General features: G+C 40.3%; 1 protein-coding gene across 1 annotated transcript; it reads right to left on the bottom strand.

The window, feature by feature from the left end:
- Nucleotides 1–549: 549 nt before the first annotated feature.
- LOC311112993 (activated CDC42 kinase 1-like) lies at nucleotides 550–11,856 on the bottom strand (the record flags this gene model as incomplete). The annotated part of the gene is made up of 13 exons (XM_084156117.1): nucleotides 550–756; nucleotides 929–1,024; nucleotides 1,132–1,637; nucleotides 2,400–2,605; nucleotides 3,080–3,174; nucleotides 3,394–3,540; nucleotides 8,462–8,588; nucleotides 8,813–8,959; nucleotides 10,153–10,283; nucleotides 10,573–10,725; nucleotides 11,022–11,219; nucleotides 11,392–11,457; nucleotides 11,689–11,856. 13 exons carry the CDS (start codon nucleotides 11,854–11,856, stop codon nucleotides 550–552), a joined length of 2,247 nt encoding a protein of 748 aa, XP_084012243.1.
- Between the last annotated feature and the right edge of the window lie 5,186 nt (nucleotides 11,857–17,042).

The raw sequence follows: 17,042 nt of genomic DNA, 5'->3' as shown, positions 1-17,042 counted from the left end.
TATTGCACTATCCAGGTGTGCAAATCTCTTATAGACATACCCAAGAAGACTCACAGATGTAATCGATGCCAAAAGGTGTTTCTAACATGTATTGACTCAGGGAGCTGGCTACTTATGCAATTACTATATTTTAGTTATTAAAATGTTAGAATTCTTCTTCCCCTTTGACAGAGTATTTTGTGTAAATTGTTGACAAAAAATGACAATTCAATCAATTTGAATCCCACTTTGTAACAAAATAAAATGTGAAGGAATACTTTTGCAAGGCACTGTATTAACAAATTCATCATGATACACAACTTTTTTGAGAACAGAGAGGATGTGGCTGTCTGTCACGTCATTAAAAAAAGACTAAACAGAACTGTAAAAAGGGATAAAAATAGTATTTTGGAGGACTGTAATGTCTTTATGGTTCACTTCATATATATTCCATTCCTTTTTTATAAACCATCCCATCTCTTAAATTCCTCAAATAGCTCCTCAGTTCCTCTTCAATTTTGTAAAGCTTTATTGTCCTCTGTTTCCAGTATCCCTCCATCCCCGCACCTCTCACACTCCTCCTCGTCTCTCCATGGCAGCAGGGGGTGCCTCTCTTTCTCCGTCCCTCCTCTCCCTTTCTCCTCCTCCTCCAGTCCTCTCCTCCCGTACCATTCTGAACAGGTAGCGGCTGGCCAGTTGTAGATCCCACTGGTAGCGGGACAGGATCCTTAGGCAGTCGTCACGAGAACACAGGCTCAGAGAGTACAGCTGCTCCATCTGAGAAGGAAGGAGATAATGAGAGAGAGAGAGAGGAGAGAGCACAAGGTTGGTGCATCATATTTAATATTACATCATTTTTGTATTCTTAGGTTGGTCAATGGAGAATACATTTTGAAGTACATGGAAATAATATATGCATTAAGTATGAATTAGAGTAATTCTGTCTAACCTTGAGTTGTTGCTGGGCCCTTATAGGGTTCCATTCATTGCGGTGAAGTGCGTTCCGAACCTCCTCATTGGTCACTCCATGCACTGCTTCCATGACCTGACCAATCAGACTAGAGGACCTTAGTACGTCAGGCCAGTCACAAAGCCTGAATTGTATATTATGTCTAACAACTCAAGAACTACAGATCATACATCCATCCATACCTGTGCTATGAAGGCTTCCCTGATGTGTTGCATTTGAGGCGGGTACCTCTCCCTCTCTCGTTCCCTCACCACCGTCTCCTTTTCTTGATCCCTCTCCTTGTCCCCATAGTCATCCAGTGCTGGTTTGGACCGTGCCATGTGGGCCATCTTGCCCAGGTTGCTGCCCCCCATGGTCTGCTGTAGCTGGGGCTGGGGTGGCTGTAGCATCTGCTGCTGTGGATGCTCTTGAGGTTGTGGAGGCCACAAGGAGCCTGGGGCTGGATTTACAGGCCTCCGATCTCGGATCAAGGCCACCTGGGGGATCTTGAGGCGTTTGAGGTTGGGAGGGAGCGGGCGAGGTGGGGGGTTAATGCTGGCATTGCTGAACCGACGGGGGTCCTGCTGCACCACGACGCTGCGGGCAACCATGGCGTTGGGGAGGGGTCCACGACGGGGGTCCACCTTGACCCCTCCTACAGTCCTGCTCTGGGGACTGCTCAGGACAGACTCCAGACTCCTGGTCATACCTGGGGACAGATGGATAGTTCTATAAAACATATACAGTATATGTGTTTTGTACAAAATAAGTACAGTATGCAGCATGTTGAGGGTTGTTTTCCCTGGGTGGTATCAAACTTGTGACCCTCTGCTCTCGAGGCTAGTACACTACGAAGGGTACCAAAGGTCTAGACGATTAGAAGAGTTGTAATGTGCCCAATTAGCCACAGATTTCTACCCGTGAAACAATTTATATGCATGGATTGAATATTAGCTAATATTATTTGGGGAATATGTTAGTATCAGTCATATAATAATCAAATAAAGAGTGAATAACTTCTTGAAGTTGTTACTTGACATGTTCTGTAAATTGGAGCCGGCCTCTCTCTCTCTGTTTGCTGGGCTGCTTCTCCAGTTTACACTTCTGAAAAGGTCAGAGGTCAGGTAAACACACTATTCAAACAAACATAGGTCATGGTTGTACACTTACAAAAACAAAGGTTCAAGGCATTCATCTTACTTACACTGTAAGATTTGCATACCACCAATAGTGGGCCACCAACAAAGACGTAAACAAATGCCATTTTTACTTGATTTCTATAAATATATGACAACGGATATCTGTAATACTGAACAAGACAAGGCAACAATGTGGCATTAATGACAGCAAAAATAGTCAGGAACCTAGGCTAGCATATAGCATTATGATGCTCAACAGCCATATATCAAAGCCTCATCAAAACGTGTAAACTTCACTGACTCTTCGAGGCGTTCCGGCGTTCCCCAGTTACAGTCGGGGTGGGTCTCAGCCTGCCCCGTGTGCTGCAGACTGCCCTTCAGGGGGGGTGAGATGAGGCTTGAGGCAGCGACGGGGGCTATGGCGGGAAGAGCAGGGGTGCTGCTGGGGGCGGAGAGGGAGGGAGCAGCCAGGCTTGGGGGGAACCAGCCCACCATCAGGGTCCTTTGGTTCTGGCCCTTCCACTCACACAGCTCCAGACTACAGGAGGAGAACCATAGAGTCAAATCATATAAGACACATACTGTAGATATACAGTAAGCGATATGAAAAATACATGTATACAATTTAAATGGTCACATTAAGAAACGACAATCATACAATTCCAACCAATGACTTTTAACAGTTTATTGATGATTTATGAACTACATATTCACTAATAATTTACTCTCTATAAACTATTATAAAACCCTTGTATAAACTGTCTTGACACGCTTTTATATAGGACTCTGAAAACGTTATAAATCTTGAGTCAGCTTCAAATCTTTTGTTCGTGGCCTCAGACTTGAAGGCCTTAGACCCCCCTCTCAATAATTACTACAAGGTGGCAAGAATGTGAGGATTAGAGTTAACAGTCAATGCAACGGAATTCAGGTTCAAGAGTTGAGCTGTTTGAAGCAATATGTCTAAGTTTAACAATGAACTCCTCTTCTTCCCATCCCTCTTCTCTCTTACCTATGGTCTATGATGGTCACTAGATCATTGGACAGGAGGGTGAGTTTTCTAGGTTCCGCAAAGTCCCTCACAGCACACACCTCCATAGGCTGAGCCTGGATAGAGAGGAAAGACGGGAGAGGAAAACCATTTAATGCCACTGTCTTGTAGTCCAACTACCTTTATTCTGGTCACTGGCCATATTGACTCTTAAATGCTAATGTAAACATGCTTGGGAGCCACTGGATTAGAGTGTATTATGTGAGTATAATGTAAATGTGAGCATACATTTATACATATATAATAAATGTACATATAAATATTTACAGTGTTACCTCTGCGACCAGGGTGGTGAGCTGGGAGAAGGTGGGTCGGTTGGAGGGGGTGCAGGCCCAACACTTCCTCATCACAGAGTAGAGTTCCTGAGGACAGTCAGGGGGTCTCTCCATACGCTCTCCCTCCCGCTCCACACGCCACAGGATCTGAGAGAAAAAAAGAGTGGGGAACGTTTAATGACAAAGAAATGGCATTGTTATGATATTGAATATGTTTGTGGACACACACACATACACAATATTGAGTATTTTATTTCAGAGGTCGTACAAATGCTTGGAGCCTTGAGTACTCTTGAGTCATGGTTCAACTTAAAGTGCTCTACCTACAAGGTGTATGTGACGAAGCTGACTCCTTTGCTCTCGTTACGAACGCGCATTATTTGATTCCCCTTATAAATAGTTAGGCGCTTTCATGTTTCCCATATACTGTATCTAGTAATTCATTTCTCCTAAATGCATATACTGTTTTTGTTTTCCTCTTTTGCCAGTAACATCTCCTAGCAACCAATTAAATGATCAGCAGCACTTAAAAAGAGCTCCTCCTTAAATTGCAATTTAAAAAATTTGTTTATTATATGTTTAGTTAACAGTTTAGTTATTTTAGTGTATTGCTGTGTTCTGCCCATCTAGATGAATTGGAATATACTTTTCTTTTGTGGAAATTGTTTGGAGAGGTTTTGAGAGATTGATCGACTTGGTTCTTGCAGGACTCATCTGCTGAATCATCAGGCAACACAAGGAAATAATGGGATAGGGGGACTATAAACCCAACAAGGACAACAAGAAGAATTAGGACATAGATAAACAAACACAAAACCAACAGAGGGAGAAAGACAAAGGATTTCTGGAGGATAGTTCAGGCCTTGATAGGTAAACAAGCATTCAGACGAACAACCAAACAAGCAAAAGAGCACTTGGAAAGGAGGTGGAAACATTTTGAACATTGAGAGAGTATCTTAATGTATGTGTAATGTGTTGTTTAATTGAAAAACACATTTAACATCTTTATTTGTATTATTTATAAAAGTGCATTGTTTAGAAAGTGCATTTATCTATAGGTGCATTATTTGTGCTTTCATCAAGAGGCACATGTACATCATTCTAGAGCATAGTGCATTGTTTAGAGGTCACCATGGAGATGAAGATGGATGCCTTCTCTAAGCATTGTTTCAGAGACCTTGCCATCACGTATCCTGAAAATGTTACAAGTGTGTCAGAAAAAAAGAAATTCAAAAGAAATTGCTAAGAGAATCCCCAGAGACTCTGAGGGCAGACTTCATCCTAAAAGTGAACAAGGAAATAAAAGGAGACCTTCTGTTCTACACAGATGATCCTAATGCTTGGCACACAGTTAACTCCTCATTGATTGATGTAATTCTTACTAATAACCCCCATAAATATTTGTCTAGTGGAGTATTTGAATATGATCTCAGTGATCATTATCCCATAGTATGTATTAGAGATAGGAAACAGCAAAATACTAATTCTTGTTTAATTAAGAAGAGACATTTTAAAACGTTTTCTCTTCAAGGGTTTTTACATTACATGTTCTACTCTGATTTAGCCACTATCTCGTGTATTCCTGACCCTGAGTTGGCTCTAGAAAATGTCTCCTCCATATTTCTTCTTCTGGTAGATAAACATTCCCCTTTTAAACAATTCAGAGTCAAAGATACACTATATATACATAAGTACCAAGTTCCAATCTGCCTCTGGAAGCAACGTCAGCACAAAAGCTGTTCATCGGGAGCTTCATTAAATGAGTTTCCATGGCCGTGCAGCCGCACACAAGCCTAAGATCACCATAAGCAATGCCAAGTGTCTGCTGGAGTGGTGTAGAGCTCGCCGCCATTGGACTCTGGAGCAGTGGAAACGCGTTCTCTGGCAGTCCGACAGACAAATCTGGGTTTGGCGGATGCCAGGAGAACACTACCTGCCCCAATGCATAGTGCCAACTATAAGGTTTGCTGGAGGATAAATAATGGTCTGGGACTGTTTTTCATGGTTCGGGCTAGGCCCCTTAGTTGAAGTGAAGGGAAATCTTAACGCTACAGCATACAATGACTTTCTATACAATTTTGTTCTTCCAACTTTGTGGCAACAGTTTGGGGAAGGCCATTTCCTGTTTCAGCATGACAATGCCCCCGTGCACAAAGCGAGGTCCATACAGAAATGGTTTGTCGAGATTGGTGTGGAAGAACCAACTCTATATTAATGCCCATGATTTTGGATTGAGATGTTCGATGAGCAGGTGTCCACATACCTTTGGTCATGTAGTGTGGATCTAACCCTCGGTTTTTTTCAGCGTTATCTGAGCTCATTCAGATGAGAAATCAGGCCTGGGCCAAAGCAAGGAAAACTGACTCTGTAGTGGACTGGCAATCTTTCAGACAATTGAGAAACAGATGTACTATCTCAATTAAGAAAGCTAAATCAAGCTACTTTTTAAGCTCTATCTCTGACTCTGCTTCTAGATTTTGGAAAACTCCCGAGGTCCCTACAAAAATTTGGAAAACAAAGTGTACAAATTCCTCTTCTTCCCTGCCTAAGCAAGTTCTGTCTGACTCTGGCATCATAACTGAGAAAAATGGGATAAGTGATGCTTTTAATCATAATTTTATTTCGGCAGGCTTTTTATTTGAGATAAACTGTGGTTTAATTGACCCTGGTCAGTCAATCGACTGCTCTTGGTTAACCCGTCAACTTCTAGTGAATTTTTTTTTTCTTCATTTAAACAATTTACTATCTGTAATGTGCTAGATGCCTTGCTTAAGATTGATGTAATAAAATCCACTGGGGCTTATATACTTGATCCATTTGTGCTGGAGCTCTCTGCCCCCCCCCCCCCCCCCCCGATTGCTGAATCATTAACCCATATTTTTTACCTGACGATTATATCTGGTACTATCCCCAAGGTTTGGAAGGCGGCCCATGTACTCCCCCTTCACAAAGGTGGTGACCCTTGTGACTTAAATAATTATTGCCCTATTTATAAAAACTTTATTTCCTAGCTAAAATATTAGAATCCTTGATTAATTCTCAGCTAAGATCTTTCTTATCTTTGAAATGTATTCTAAATGTACATCAGTCAGGTTTTAGACCAAGTCATAGCACTACATCTGCTGCATCCCTAGTTATAAATGATGTGGTTAACTGTATGGATAAAAGGCAACATTGTGTTGCCCTCTTCATTGACCTGTCAAGGGCTTTCGATACTGTTGATCACTCACTGCTAATTGAGGCGTTCCTCAATTGGCCTAGAACAGGCTGCAAGTAACTGGTTTAAAAATTACTTGACAGATAGAACTCAATGTGTATCTACTGATGGTGTTAAATCAGGTTTCCTGGATATTACGAAAGGTGTCCCTCAGGGATCGATTCTGGGTCCTTTACTTTTTACTGTTTACATTAACAATATCGACTTGTCTGTAAAAAATGTTTACCTGCACTTGTATGCCGATGATACTGTTGTGTATGCTATTGCCCCCACGGTTGACCAGGCTCTATCTGAACTACAGTCCGCCTTTATTGTATTACAGAAAAACTTTATTGACCTGAAATCAGTATTGAATGCAGGTAAAACTAAGTATATGTTGTCCTCTAGAGTGCATAACTCTGATGATTTAAGCATATGTACTTTGGATGGTATCTATATTGATCGTGTCCCCACTTACAAATATCTGGGCATCTGAATAGATGAAAAGCTTTCTTTTAAAAAGCATATTGATGAGTTAGTTAAGAAGCTGAGAATAAAAATGGGCTTCTTCTTTAGAAATAGGTCCAGCCTCTCGCTAAATAGTAGAAAGCAGATTATTCAGCCGATGTTCCTATCGGTCCTAGACTATGGCGACATCATCTATATGAACACTGTGGCCACTTCATTAAAGCCGTTAGATGCAGTTTATCATAGCGCACTGAACTTTATTACGGGCAACAATTTTAATACTCATCACTACATTCTCTACCAGAAAGTTGTTTGGCCCTCTTTGATGTCACTGTATGTTGATAGATTGATATGTTTTCATTTATAAAGCCCTTTTACAAAAAGGACCTTATTACTGATGAATGTGTTTGTTTTTTACGACCGTGTTTATCTTTATTTCTGCTTGCATTTTGAATTTATTTTGATGTGTGTCTTTTCTATAATTTATGTGATTCAGGGCTCATCTGTAAAAGAGACCTTGGTCTCAGTAAGACTCCCTGATCAAATAAAGGTTAAATACAAATAAAAATGTTTTACTGTGCGTAAGGCTAATTATGTGTCGAGGAAATGGTGAAGTTACATTTCAGTTTCATGTTTAAATGCAGTATTTAACCCTTTTTCAATCCTCCAAGTGGATGGGATATTCAAGTGCAGATGAACACTCACTACACTGACTAGAAAGACGTTTGTTTATTCCTAGATTGTAATGTGTTGGAAGTTCGCATCTCGCAGCTTCACGTCCTCTGGTCTGTCATGTCCGTGTGTAATGGGAGCGTGCGCGGGTGCGCGGCTCTATAAGTAATAAGTTTTGCCGCCTGTTGGCCTGCAGAACTAGTGTTATGAAATGTATATTCATTAATTGAAAATATTCCTGCTTTGAGGATAAGCCAGGAATGTTTAAGAGACAAAATATGTAAATGTGGGTATAATGCCTGTTACATTATGTAATGCCATATTTGGGTAAAGAGCTCCATGATTAATGGTATGGTCCAGAGGGAGGGGCCATAGGTATAAAGGAAGCTAGCTACCTGTTTCACATGTGAGCTGGGGTGATGTTCTAGCTCTGCTGTAGTTGGTTTGGCAGGGTAGGCCTGATTGAGGCTTAGGTTTTTGATTTATATTCAAACCTGTATTTTGAGAGTCTGTTCATTTTGTAAATACCTTTGTAGATTATGTAAATATTCATTGGATTTCGTCATTCACCGGGATCCACCTTTCACTGTTAATAAACTGGACACTATTTTGGACCGGATCCTGCTGCCTCCTGCTACTTACTGCCCTTAAGGCTGCTCCAACATTTGGTCTCTACCACAGTGTACAAGGTGTCTCCTCCATACATTATTTCTACACTTTTTCTACACATACCTGTTTGCCAGATAGCCCCAGCCAAGGCTCCTCGCAGTAGGTGAACATCTCCCAGAGAATGACCCCAAACATCCACACATCAGAGGAGTGGGTGAAAGAGCCCACCCGCAGACTCTCTGGGGCACACCTGGAGGGAGCGTGGGAGGAGAGATATGGAAAAAAAACAGAGACCGAGAGAGCGAGAGAGAGGTGGAATTACTACAAACTGCCAATCATTCACCAAAGAAAATCCTACAGTAGTGATATCACCCCTCTCCACACCGGCTTCCATTCAGTCACACTGCTAAACAATCAATGACACATCAATTATATATCCTCCCAAAATCTCCCTGATGTTCCCCCTCAGCTCACCAGGCGAAGGGGATGCGTCTGTGGGCCGTCATCACGTAGTGGTCCGTCTCCTGGCTCAGGCCCCTCATCAGACCAAAGTCCCCAATCTTCACCATCTCCCTGGAGGCCAGCAGAACGTTCCGGGCAGCCAGGTCCCTGTGGATGAACCTGGGGGAGATATAGCACAGGCCCACTTTACTGGCTACAACCAGGAATGATTCAGCATTTTCATTGGTTAGAAGTGTCTTCCTTCCGCCTCTGCTCAAATTTCATTGGCATTACGGAAATTGAGGAAAAATATACACTACCGTTCAAAAGTTTGGGGTCACTTAGAAATGTCCTTGTATTCGAAAGAAAAGCAATTTTTTTGTCCATTAAAATAACATCAAATTGATCAGAAATAAAGTGTAGACATTGTTAATGTTGTAAATGGCTATTGTAGCTGGAAACGGCTGATTTTTAATGGAATATCTACATAGGCGTACAGAGGCCCGTTATCAGCAACCATCAGTCCTGTGTTCCAATGGCACATTGTGTTTGCTAATCCAAGTTTATCATTTTAAAAGGCTAATTGATCATTAGAAAACACTTTTGCAATTATGTTAGCACAGCTGAAAACTGTTGTACTGATTAAAGAAGCAATAAAACCGGGGCCTCCCACTCCTCTTTCTATTCTGGTTAGAGCCAGTTTGCGCTGTTCTGTGAAGGGAGTAGTACACAGCGTTGTACGAGATCTTCAGTTTCTTGGCAATTTCTCGCATGGAATAGCCTTCATTTCTCAGAACAAGAATAGACTGACGAGTTTCAGAAGACAGTTCCTTGTTTCTGGCCGTTTTGAGCCTGTACTCGAACTCACAATTGCTGATGCTCCAGATACTCAACTAGTCTCAAGAAGGCCAGTTTTATTGCTTCTTTAATCAGCACAACAGTTTTCAGCTGTGCTAACATAATTGTCAAAGGGTTTTCTAATGATCAATTAGCCTTTTAAAATGATAAACTTGGATTAGCAAACATAATGTGCCATTGGAACACAGGACTGATGGTTGCTGATAATGGGCCTCTGTACGCCTATGTAGATATTCCATTAAAAATCAGCCGTTTCCAGCTACAATAGCCATTTACAACATTAACAATGTCTACACTGTATTTCTGATCAATTTGATGTTATTTTAATGGACAAAAAAAATGCTTTTCTATCGAAAACAAGGACATTTCTAAGTGACCCCAAACTTTTGAACGGTAGTGTATGTATTAAGTTGGTCAGAGGAATTGTTGACATTTAGGGTTACAGTAAAGTTAGTGGTTAAAATTGTATATTTGGTTGTAGTCTGTCTGTAGGGTGGGACTGTTTCGTGCCTCACCTGCGACCCTCCAGGTACTCCATACCTGCTGCTATCTGGGTGGTGAAGAGCCAGAGGCGTGCCAGGGGGTACTCGTACTGGTGAGAGCGCAGCGTGTCATACAGGGACCCCAGAGAGGCCAACTCTGTCACCTGGGAGAAGAAGAAGAGGGTTTTAAAGTGACTTCTTTGCACTGAGGATTCTACATTTTCCCTCAAATTCCCTGAGTGAATTCTGTGATAAACATAACATCTGAATGGCCATTGAATGTTTATTTAAATTTGCATGCCTGTATTTGAATAACTATTCTACCAATTAGAATATTAGCCTATGCAAAGGCCCAGGCATGAAAGGAGACAGGATTACAATGCAGAAATAGGAATAATACTAAATATGTTTTACACTCCATCTTTAAGAGGATAGAGAGTATGTCATTCTCACCATCTTGAGGGGCTGTGTGAGCACCACTCCGTAGAGGCGGATGATGTTGGGGTGGTCTAGAGACTGCATGGTGGTCACCTCCTGGAGGAAGTCTGTCAGGGTGTCTGTCTGTCTGGACTGACTACTTTTAAGAGACTTCACTGCCACCGGCAGCTGTCATGGCAACAGAAAGAAGAAGGGGAAGGATGGAGGAGTTGGGTGTACTGATTAATATCATTTGGGATAGATTATAATGCAATTTAAATTGATTGGGGATATACTTTAATGCAAATTATTTTTGATTTCTGTTATGCAATTTCTATTGATCCTTTTGAAGGTACAGTATCTTGCCCTGTGCCTTTCTAAACTGGCAACCTAGCTCTGCCTTTTAACGTTGGACTTGGTGAGTAAAATAAAAAGTTAAATAGTGTCCCACTAGAAGCAACATACATTTGAACAAATCCACTCACCACTCTTCCAGTGGGGGTCTGCCACTCTCCTCTCTTCACCACGCCGAAGGAGCCCATTCCCAGCTTCTCACCCAGAGTCAGCTCACCGTCCTGGATCAGACAGGTGAGGGCCCGCCCCCCTGTCTCCTGGCCCTGTCCCTGGCCCGACCCCACACTGCCCCATTGGTCACCCCCCTCCGGACCACACCCATTGAATGCCTGGGGGACCAACAGATCAACATGAGTGACAGGTGAGCATTCCAATTATTATGTTGTGTCAATCAGCAATGTCTGGTACTTATTTCAAAGAATTCACCACTACCTTGTAACAAATGGTATATAATAGTAAATTGCATTTTGGAGGGACATGAGAGATGTGGAAAGGTCTTACCTTGACCATCCACGACTTAGGCCTCATGTTGATCTTGTAGCATTTCACAGCATCCCATAATCTTCTCTGTCCTACACGTAGACATAAAATACCCATATTCAATTAAAAAGATATGGCCATACAACATACAAACAAGGGTTACACTTCATATGAATACCCTCTTCATAAGGGCATTTATAATCCCATATGAACCATTCATAGTGCATTATGGTGCACAACATAGGAGCTTTTCATAGGAAGTGTTACCAAAAAGAGCTATTGAAAAATGTATAAAATGACAAAAATAACCACAGTGTACTGACCTGGTTTGCTGATGCCGATCTGTTTGAGGTCAGACTCCTTGACGTAGGCAAAATGCTCTATGCGGGTGATGTTGAGGCTGTCCCGGACACACAGGTAAAACCTCTCCAACTGGACCTCGGCCAGGAGGTGGTACAGCCACTGAGTGTCCTGTTCCATCAGCATGACCCTGCAGGGCACCACATCACTAGTTAACCAGGGACCCCCATTATACGTTATCAAAAACAATTGTTTTCACGTCTTGTCTTATCATCAGGTGAATGATAATGGTAAGGAGAAGTAATCGTCATTTTAAAATGAATAGATTTGGTAGGTTGTTTTTCATTATTCTGACCTCCCCACATTGCAATTGGAAGAGGAAGTATAAACGCTAACAGCCTATTAGCTAGAAAGTTAACTCCAAACACATTTTCGCTAAGGTCAGCTGTTTAGCTGATTAAACAAAGGTTAGCAATGTGTTGGCAAACATTTATGTCCAAGTCAAGAAAGCTTACCAGCAGCCAGTGGCACTGGCACTTTCACCAGTCCAGTTATTACAAGTGATAACCTCAAGGGAGGATGCATTTCAAGCCAATTCCAAGAAACAGCGCAATAAGCACTGCCTTGTTGCTTATTCCCAGCAGTTACACCAATTGAATGTGCATAATTGAATTGAGAATTCACTCATGTTGTTCCGTGGAGGGACATTAGAGAAAGTTGAAGAGCTGTAACCAAAGGAGACAGTACCTTTTCTGAGCCGCAATTCAATAACGAGGTAGCCTGTTTTACAGTAACTAGCTATGTTCAAAGTTCACACACAGGCCTTTTGTCTTTTCATGTCATTGTCTATGTGTGGACTTCCGCTTCAGGGAATTGCCGCCATAAAACAACCAGAGTTATCAGTAGAGAGAAGGGTGTCAGAGGCCTACATTCCCGTGTCACTTACTCTGGCAAACCCTAACCAGTTCTCACATATATGTCTGACATGTGTGATAAACACTACCAGTCAAAAGTTTGGACACTCCTACTCATTCAAGGGTTTTTCTATATTTTTACTATTTTCTACGTTGTAGAATAGTAGTGAAGACATCAAAACTATGTATTAACCAAAAAAGTGTTAAACAAATCAAAATATATTTTATATTTGAGATTCTTCAAATAGCCACCCTTTGCCTTGATGACAACTTTGCACACTCTTGGCATTCTCTCAACCAGTTTCATGAGATAGTCACATGGAATGCATTTCAATTAACAGGTGTGCCTTCTTAAAAGTTAATAAAAAAAAAAAATGCTTCACAGAGTTAAAGTAACAGACACATCTGGATGGCATACCAGTCGAGGTATACCAAACCTTTTTTGATATACTCAGAGGACCGTTATTAGCATGTTTTAACCACTCCTATGTAAATGGTAGATTATCAGACACTCAAGAAGAAGGTCTGATTTCATTATTACTGAAACAGGATACAAGTGGGAAATATAAAGATCCAGTCCATTAAAAAAATTGGAGGCCCCTTACACTTCAGTGTTGTGATGCAAAAATTCTAGCAAAATGTATAGCGAATAGAATTTAAAATGTATTGTCGGACATTGTTAATTCTAATCAGACAGGTTTTTTACATTGACGATACATTGGAGATAATATAAGGCAAGTACTGGAAACAATAGAACACTATGACAAATCTGGGAAACCAGGCCTGCTATTCATAGCAGACTTTGAAAAGGCATTTAATAAAGTACGACTGGAGTTTATATATAAATGCCTGGAACATTTCAATTTTGGAGAATCTCTTATAAAATGGGTTAAAATCATGTATAGTAACCCTAGGTGTAAAATAGTAAATAATGGCTATTTCTCCGAAAGTTTTAAACTGTCAAGAGGAGTAAAAAAAGGTTGTTCACTATCGGCATATCTATTTAATATGGCCATCGAAATTAAAATCAGATCCAACAATAATATCAAGGGATTAGAAATCCAGGGCTTAAAAACAAAAGTGTCATTGTACGCTGATGATTCATGTTTTCTTTTAAATCCACAACTTGAATCCCTCCACAGCCTCATAGAGGATCTAGATACATTTTCTAACCTGATTAACTCTTTAGTATTATCCCAGTTTACCTATTTGCTTATGGGCTTACCTACGCCTTGCAAACAGTTTTTTAAATTATATGAGAAAAAAATATTCCATTTTATTTGGAACGGCAAGCCAGACAAAATTAAACTGGCCTATTTATATAATGAATATGAATTCGGAGGACAGAAATGATTAAATATTAAAGCATTAGCAGTGTGAAAAATGTATGCACTCACTAACTGTAAGTCGCTCTGGATAAGAGCGTCTGCTAAATGACTAAAATGTAAAATGTAATTAGACCTATCACTAAAAGCTTCAGTCAAACAAAAGTTATACTTAAACAAGCCATAGAAAGTTGGTTGCAATTTCAATTTAATCCTCCAGATACAACAGAACAAATAATGCAACAAATATTGTGGTTAAACTCAAATACACAAATTGATAAAAAACCATTATTTTTTGAAAAAATGTTTTAAAAAGGTACAATCATTGTAAATGACATCATAGGTAGGACTGGTGGAGTTATGTCGCACACGCAGCTAACAAAAACATATGTAAATGTCTGCTCTACCCAAAATTACAACCAAATAATTGCAGCATTACCGCAAAAATGGAAGAGGAAAGTGGAAGGAACTTGTCTGTCGGCCCTGCATTAAAGAACATAATTGGTTAAAGAAAATTGTGATAAATAAAAAAGTATACCAGTTTCATTTAAGGACCAAAGGATTTACAGCCGTATAGATTGCAAAATAGTTTGAAGAGATTTTTGACGTACCGATTCCATGGCATAGTGTTTATGAACTGATACGCAAAACGACGCCGGATTCAAAACTTAAACAAAAATTTAAATTATTATACAAAATTCTTGCTACCAATAGAATGTTATTTATATGGGGGATACAATCTTCCTAGCTCTGCAGATTTTGCTGCGAAGAGACAGAATCATTAGATCATTTGTTTTGGTACTGTCCATTTGTAGCTTGTTTCTGGTCACAGGTCCAGGAATGGCTGAAGGATTGCAATATTTACCTGGAGCTAACACTGCAGATAGCACTACTGGGTGATCTGAAAAGTCATAGAAAATGTATCAATAATATAATAATACTTTTAGCAAAAAACAAGATAACTAATGTAAAGAATACTGTGTCCATAATAAGTATATAGGTTATAGGTTGAGAGCTTTTGTGAAAGAGCACAGTTAGAAAGATATGGCATATAGAAGCAAACCGGATGGACATCATGAAAAGGATCGGAGATGTTGAGGGTAGAAGAAGTTCAGGAGTAAAAACAAACAAAATAGAATTATTGTAAAATTGACTGTGTCCATAAAATGTATATAGTATGTATAAGCTGGAAGTAGAGGCCTAAGCATTGTTGTTTACTAGTTTGCTCCAATTAGGGAAGGGGTGGTGGGGTTGGAAAGTAATAAAGGGAAATATATTTTAAAAAAGGATGTGTATATATGTATGTTTATGTATTTATATGTATTTATGTGTATATGTATGTGTATGTATGTATATGTATATACAGTTGAAGTCTGAAGTTTACATACACTTAGGTTGGAGTCATTAAAACTCGTTTTTCAACCACTCCACAAATTTCTTGTTAACAAACTATAGTTTTGGCAAGTCGGTTAGGACATCTACTTTGTGCATGACACAAGTAATTTTTCCAACAATTGTTTACAGACAGATTATGTCACTTATAATTCACTGTATCACAATTTCAGTGGGTCAGAAGTTTGACTGTGCCTTTAAACAGCTTGGAACATTCCAGAAAATGATGTCATGGCGTTAGAAGCTTCTGATAGGCTAATTGACATCATTTGAGTCAATTGGAGGTGTACCTGTGGATGTATTTCAAGGCCTACCTTCAAACTCAGTGCCTCTTTGCTTGACATCATGGGAAAATCAAAAGAAATCAGCCAAGACCTCAGAAAAAAATTGTAGACCTCCACAAGTCTGGTTCATCCTTGGGTGCAATTTCCAAACGCCTGAAAGTACCACGTTCATCTGTACAAACAATAGCACGCAAGTATAAACACCATGGGACCACGCAGCCGTCATACCACTCAGGAAGGAGACGCGTTCTGTCTCCTAGAGATGAGCATACTTTGGTGCGAAAAGTGCAAATCAATCCCAGAACAACAGCAAATGACCTTGTGAAGATGCTGGAGGAAACAGGTACAAAAGTATCTATATTCACAGTAAAACAAGTCCTATATCGACATAACCTGAAAGGCACCTCAGCAAGGAAGAAGCCACTGCTCCAAAACCGCCATAAAAAAGCCAGACTACGGTTTGCAACTGCACATGGGGACAAAGATCGTACTTTTTGGAGAAATGTCCTCTGGTCTGATGAAAAAAAATAGAACTGTTTGGCCATAATGACCATCGTTATGTTTGGAGGGAAAAGGGGGTGGCTTGCAAGCCGAAGAATACCATCCCAACCGTGAAACACGGGGTGGCAGCATCATGCTGTGGGGGTGCTTTGCTGCAGGGGGGACTGGTGCACTTCACAAAATAGATGGCATCATGAGGAAGGAAAATTATGTGGATATATTGAAGCAACATCTCAAGACATCAGTCAGGAAGTTAAAAGCTTGTTCGCAAATGGGTCTTCCAAATGGACAATGACCCCAAACATACTTCCAAAGTTGTGGCAAAATGGCTTAAGGACAACAAAGTCAAGGTTTTGGAGAGGCCATCACAAAGCCCTGACCTCAATCCTATAGAAATGTTGTGGGCAGAACTGAAAAAGCGTGTGCGAGCAAGGAGGCCTACAAACCTGACTCAGGTACAACAGCTCTGTCAGGAGCCAAAATTCACCTAACTTATTGTGGGGAGCTTGTGGAAGGCTACCCAAAATGTTTGACCCAAGTTAAACAATTTAAAGGCAATGCTACCAAATACTAATTGAGTGTATGTAAACTTCAGACCCACTGGGAATGTGATGAAAGAAATAAAAGCTGAAATAAATCATTCTCTCTACTATTATTCTGACATTTCACATTCTTAAAATAAAGTGGTTATCCTAACTGACCTAAAACAGGGAATTTTTACTAGGATTAAATGTCAGGAATTGTGAAAAACTGAGTTTAAATGTATTTGGCTAAGGTGTATGTAAACTTCTGACTTCAACTGTATATATTTGCGAGAAAAAAAACATATGGGGGATTGGAAGTGATGCAGACAATTACGTTGATGGAAGTTACAATCTATCTGCAATATTGAAGCTGATCTACCCCTAAAAAATATATATATATAAAACATTGAAAAATATAAAAAACAGACACAT

Source organism: Coregonus lavaretus (assembly GCF_964263955.1).
Source record: "Coregonus lavaretus genome assembly, chromosome: 39".
Lineage (NCBI taxonomy): Eukaryota > Metazoa > Chordata > Actinopteri > Salmoniformes > Salmonidae > Coregonus > Coregonus lavaretus.
Note: the sequence above shows the minus strand (reverse complement) of the source record. Positions and strands in the feature narration are given on the sequence as shown.